Source organism: Adiantum capillus-veneris, chromosome 27, assembly GCF_014529385.1.
Source record: "Adiantum capillus-veneris isolate H3 chromosome 27, ASM1452938v2, whole genome shotgun sequence".
NCBI classification, from domain to species: domain Eukaryota; kingdom Viridiplantae; phylum Streptophyta; class Polypodiopsida; order Polypodiales; family Pteridaceae; genus Adiantum; species Adiantum capillus-veneris.
Window position 1 is genome coordinate 134,537,947 of NC_140957.1, and position 5,780 is coordinate 134,543,726.

General features: G+C 46.5%; 1 protein-coding gene across 3 annotated transcripts; it reads left to right on the top strand.

Moving 5' to 3' along the window:
* The first annotated feature begins 2,693 nt into the window (after window positions 1-2,693).
* On the top strand, window positions 2,694-5,519 carry LOC147422794 (heat stress transcription factor A-2e-like). 3 transcript variants are annotated; one of them, XM_086503247.1, is made up of 3 exons: window positions 2,694-3,266; window positions 3,812-4,840; window positions 4,982-5,519. In XM_086503247.1, the coding sequence occupies exons 1-2, from the start codon at window positions 2,829-2,831 to the stop codon at window positions 4,790-4,792; spliced, it is 1,419 nt and encodes a 472-aa protein (XP_086359373.1). In that variant the 5' UTR covers window positions 2,694-2,828; the 3' UTR covers window positions 4,793-4,840; window positions 4,982-5,519. The 3 variants fall into 3 exon arrangements, with proteins under 3 accessions (XP_086359373.1, XP_086359374.1, XP_086359372.1); XM_086503248.1 differs by having other exon boundaries at window positions 4,998-5,519; XM_086503246.1 differs by having other exon boundaries at window positions 3,812-5,519.
* Window positions 5,520-5,780: the final 261 nt, after the last annotated feature.

Here is a 5,780-nt window from a genome sequence, read left to right on the forward strand (position 1 = left end):
AATAAACATTTTTAAAACGTATGCTTCTCTTTAAAACTCAACTAACTCTCTAAAAAATCATCCCTATAATCTTTATTACGTGATGCACTTAACTTTGTGTCCTCCCATAAACATAATAACATTTTTGAAATGTATATACCTTTCAGGCAGTGCCACCGTTGCCAAGTTAGTGATGGTCTTGTTTACTTCAGTGCTAGATGCTTGAGGTCAATTTGCATATGTCGTGTTATACTATCATAGATGTTTTATAGCAGCACCCACCAAATAGGGCATCCACATCATGGAGTGTGGATTTTTTTAGGAGATACCAATTGAGATTCCCTCAATTGGAAATTGAAAGGGGAAAAGGAGAGTGGTTGAGAGTAGTTTCTATTTTTACTAAATAGAAGCTGCTTATTTGATGCAAGCTTCTCAGGAGAAGATTAACCACCCCCGCACCCACCCCCAAAAAAGAAAAATTATTCCCCCTCTTTGTCTCTCCCCTGACGGTGTCGAAGCCTCTCTCTCTCTCTCTCTCTCTCTCTCTCTCTCTCTCTCTCCTGCACGACAGCTTTCAACAGCTCTCACAGCCGTAGCTCCCAAACCGAGACTGCTCAACCTGCTCTTGGTTCTGCAGTGGTGGCAATGGCTCAAGGTGGCTCGAACAAAGGGGCAGCCCGTCGCAAGTCTCAGAAGCCTTTGCTGCACGTCATAAAGCTTATTCCATAAGCTTCTTACCCTAAGCCCAAAATTAAGGGGCTTTCCCACTCTCAGAATATGATGTCTTCTACACCAATCTCTCGCATGCGCAAGACCTTTCTTGCGGTGGCAGCTGCACCAAAGAAGGACCCTATCGTCAAGATGAGAGGATCCCATCTCTAGAGGCCCATATTCAAGATCTCATCGAGGAGAATGCTCAACTCAAGAGATGCCTATGCAAGCTTGAGGAAACAAAGGAGCTAGAGAGCCACGCTCTACTTATGAAAGCACAAGAGGTTGAAACCTCTCTCACGGAGACTATCAAAGCAACCCAGAAAGAAGTCGATGAGGCCACACATAAACAGATCGACGACAAAATTCAAGCAATGTTACAAGAAAACCGGCTACAAGAATCCGTTGGCCTCAAGGTCCAGATTGGGGGACTCCACTCACCATGGTGCACAGACGAGGACACTCTTGAGGTAGCAATAGCCGAGCTCAATGACATACTCCAACCAATAAATATCAAGCCAGCAGCTGTCTCCTGGATCAATGACACACATAAGAATGTGCCACCTAAGCATTGTATCCTTACTCTCAAGGACCAAGAAGAGTGATGGAAGCTACTACGCCTGTCTCATCTCCTAAAGGGAAAAAAGCTTTGGATCGGTGAAGAATTGACCCCGAATCAGCTCAACGCCAAAGCAAGTGAACTCAAGAAGATGCATGAAGCTCGTAAACAAGGTAAATGGGCAGTCTATCGAGGTGGTAAAGCCGTCATCCAGGAGTTTAGAACTCCCAAACCGGCTCCCCCCTCATGTGACCCCCCTTAGGCTTTATCCTTTTTTTTTCTCTTTTCCATTTACCTCTGGCTGGACCCTCAATGCTTAACTGATATGTATCTACGCTTTCCTCAAAAGCAACCGTTGTAATGTTTTTGTTTTTGGTTCCATAGGTCATATGTGACCTCCGTGTGGACGATAATTCTCTCTCTCTCTCTCTCTCGTGTGCACGGGGTTTGAGTTGTCGCCCCCTTCGACTGATACCGCAAGACGTCGATAGACGTCGCCGCCTGTGAGCTTGCGAGTCTCCCTTCTTTGACCGCTTCAAATGCCACGTCAGTGGCATTTTGTGTGATATCATATCTACGGGTGGGTTCACATTGGGAAGGCGGAAGAGAACCCTTAAAATGCCATCTCCCGGGTGGAGGATGTGCATTACCCACTCTTCCACTGGCTAAATGTTCACAGTGGGGAGAGTGGAACAGAGAAGGGATGAAGTCTTCCGCCGCCCAATGTGAACTTAGGGGATGGGCGAAAGCTAGGCTAGAAGACAAAAAAAGGTCTTTTTTTAATTTGAAAAGAAGGTTACAAATAAAAAGGGTGTTCCAACGAGGCATTTCTTGCATACGTGGAGGGTGGAAGAGAAGATGGCAGAGGGGGGTGGGTGGGTGGGGGGGGGGTCGGAAGTACCCGGCTTTATTTCTGCCGTGCGCTGGCACCTTCGTTGCAACTTTGCCGCCGCGCACTGTGAACCGCTTGTCTGATGTACACGAATCTGATTCGCTGGCAGAACATGACCATTCCCTGCCACCGCCTAGTGTGAACCCGGCCTAATGCCACCTTTTGTGTGGCCTACTGGCTCAACGACTGCATTTCCAAAAAAATATTTCACTTTATGTCTCTTCAAGACATTTTGGATGAGCAAGACTAGTTTCCATTGGTTGCTAAAACAGGTTTTGGTGAACACGGTCCCCTTCCCCCCCCCCCCCCCCCCCCCCCCCCAAAACCAAAAGGCGACCAGATTTAGCCCCCCATTTTGGAAAGCCCCCCAAGGCCGGTCTGAGCACCCTGGCAGGTGGCAGCCATGGTTTTAAAGCAATCTTTCCCGAGCCTTGGGAAGGCTTACGTGGAAGAAGGAGCTTGGACGAGCTAGAAGCCTCTGCGACGCGGAGGGCACAGGGCAGAGGAGCTCTCCTACTCAGATGGCGCCGCCGACTTTAGAAGTTTCAATCTCCAAACCAAACCCTCCTGCGCTCGCCTCGCTATTAAGTGCCGCCGCCTCGTCTGAACCCGCAATCTCCACCCCGAATCTGGTCCCAACAGCAAATTACCGTAGCTCAGCTTGCTCACGCTGCTGCGACTGCTTCAATGGTGACCTCTCCAGAAGCTATCCACTTCCTTAGCCCCCCTCACCAACCCCCTCTCAGTATCCCCAAAGCAGAAGACTGCACCCGTAAAGACGCTTTCCTTCAGAGCCCCTCTGCCGAGTCTGCCTCGGGCGCCCACCACCATCACCACCACCACCACCATCACCATCACCCTCCACCCCTGAAGAGGCAGCAGCCGCCCGCTCATCACCCTCACCATTCGCCTGGTCGCTTCGTCACCTCCAGCGTCCTGCCGCCCCCTTTCCTCTCCAAGATCTACGAAATGGTGGATGACCCGCATACCGACTCCATCATTTCTTGGGCCTGCTCTGGTGGCAGCTTCATTGTGTGGGACCCTCACACCTTCTCTGCCCACCTGCTTCCCCGCTCCTTTAAGCACTCCAACTTCTCCAGCTTTGTCCGGCAGCTAAACACCTATGTGAGTGAACCTCCTTCCGATCCTCCCTTTTGATGATTGGACAAAGAGACGGATTATTTTGAGTGGAGTTCCTCTTGTGTTTGCAAGCTCATCTGCAGAGTAATTTCTGCATGTGCGTTACACATATTACATGTCACCCATATGTATGTGAATGGGAAGAAGAGAGATTTTAATGTCGCAGTAGGAACAATCCCGAGAGAGAGAGAGAGAGGTTTAGCTGGTTAGACTGAGTAACATCAACTGGAAACGTATGTGCCACATTTGGTAATGAGGCAGCTCAATTAGTAAATACCAAGGGTGATAAAGAAGATTTGAAGTCTTAAGATTATTATACTGAAGTTAAGAGAAACCAAAATTATTGAAATTAATGATATGGTGGTGTTTATGTGCACGCACACCCAAGAGTTAACTGGGGAAGGGGGTTTGTGGTTTGTGGGGATAATATTGTTTACAGGTGGGCATGTACCATTGGAAAAAGACGCACTTGCAGCGTTGGCTTTTGAATCAAAATATCTTTGACAAGTGTTCTGGCTCAATGTTTGCAGGGATTCAGAAAAGTTGATCCCGATCGTTGGGAGTTTGCTAATGAACGGTTTGCGAAAGGTCAAAGGAATCTCTTGAAGTTTATTCAAAGAAGGAAATCTCAGCATCATCAGAGGAGTGTGGTGAATAGAACTGATTGCATGCGAGATCAGGCGGAACCTGCATCTTGTGGAACTGTGGACAGAAGGAATACAATAAGAGCCCTCAAAAGAGACAAAGATGTGCTTATAATGGAAGTATTTAGACTTAGGCAGTGTCAGCAACAAGCTGAAGAGAAAATGAACGCCATGTCGAACTGCCTTCATAAACTAGAACAGCAACAACGTGGTATGTTGACGTTTCTAGCCAGAGCATTACAAAATTCAGATTTCTTCCCTCAACTTGCTCATAAGCGCATACATGCTGAGGGCTTCAATGGTACCAAGGTGCAGCAACTCTTGCAAACAACCTTTGGCAATCATATTGCACTCGAAGATGTTGCAGATGAGCTATCCCAAGTCTCTGATAAGCTTGATTCCTCCACGGTTACCACCTCCCAACCAATTTTCGATGCACATCCGATAAATGAAGGTATTGACTTGCTTTTGAAGTTTCTGTCATCTGATGCTGAGGTGGAACCTGCACATTTTGAAGAATTACTGCAAGAAATGGCCCAAGGTACATCATCTGCCACAAAAAGGTTGGATTCAGAGCTGTGGAGTAGCAGCACGTTGGGGTTACCTCTTGATGATGGCTCTGCAAAGAAGCCTTTAGAGATAACCAGTCAAGGTACTTCTCAGAACGAGGAATTTGGGTATCAGAGGGTGAAGGAAGACGACAGCAGCCGGCCTGATGATATGAAGTGTGAAGATGCTGACACCTTTTTGGAACAGCTAATGGTGGGTTTTTCCGAACAGGGCCATTCGCAAGCATTTGAAAGTTCTAATATTAGCCATGAGAGTGAAGGAGAAGCACTCGGGTGTGATGTTAGCAAAATTGTTTAAAGGTGATGGGTTACGGCCTGCCTTAAGAGGGTTTCTTTAACTACACAGGTAAGTTTTGTCTGGTTCTTTACTAGATATAATGCTAACATATGGCTGGGTGGTTATCAGAGTCTCATCGCTAGCAATCTCATTTGAATTGTTCCTTGTTTGATGATTTGATTTGATTGAACTTTCCTCTTTGCTTGCAAGAGTTTACTCTGAACAGACTACGAGCACCGTCGATGGCTTGGGTGAGGCCTGTTGGTGCAGGTATAGCTGCCAGGTTGGTTCTTTGGGGCTAATGAACAACATCATATTTAAACACAGGCGCTTGCAAAAGTTTCCTCTGCGCAAATGTGTACTATGGTTGGTGCGTCTCCATGTAGGGAATGTGAGCTCAACATGCTTGTCTTTATTCATAGGTCCATGTCCATAGCCAGGTAGCATCTCGCTCCATTTCATCGGCAGTAGGTCAGGCCCTGGATGCTTATCAGTTGTTTACTACTCATAAGCACCTGATTTTGTTGATACCCCATGTGGCCTACTCATCTTTCTGCAAAGCTCACTATTTTGTATGAGTTGCGATTACAAAGATCGCATTTTGTGAGCCTAAAACTTCAGGCACAGTAGTCAAGTTTCGCGTGATCATAATTCCAATTGTTGTAAGCTTTCTATGCCTAGAGTGTACAAACCAGTTGGAACATAACCCAAATTATGATTTACATATTTGTATACAGGTGGTTCTTCCTCTCTGGGGTTTCTGATGATGGCTTGTTTGGCTTGTTTTAAACACTTCCAGATGTCAAATGCAAGGCAGAAAATTGGTCTTAACTCTTAATCTGGCAAAACTTAATTTGAAAATGCCTGGTTTGATTTGGGAGTGGGAAAAGTAAACATGAAATGAGTGGCTCAATGTGGGGAGTGTCCCTTTGCTGTTCTTACAATATTGGGCATTATAAAGGTCATGTCTTAACATACGAGTTCAATGCTTCCAGTTTGTAGCAATTGA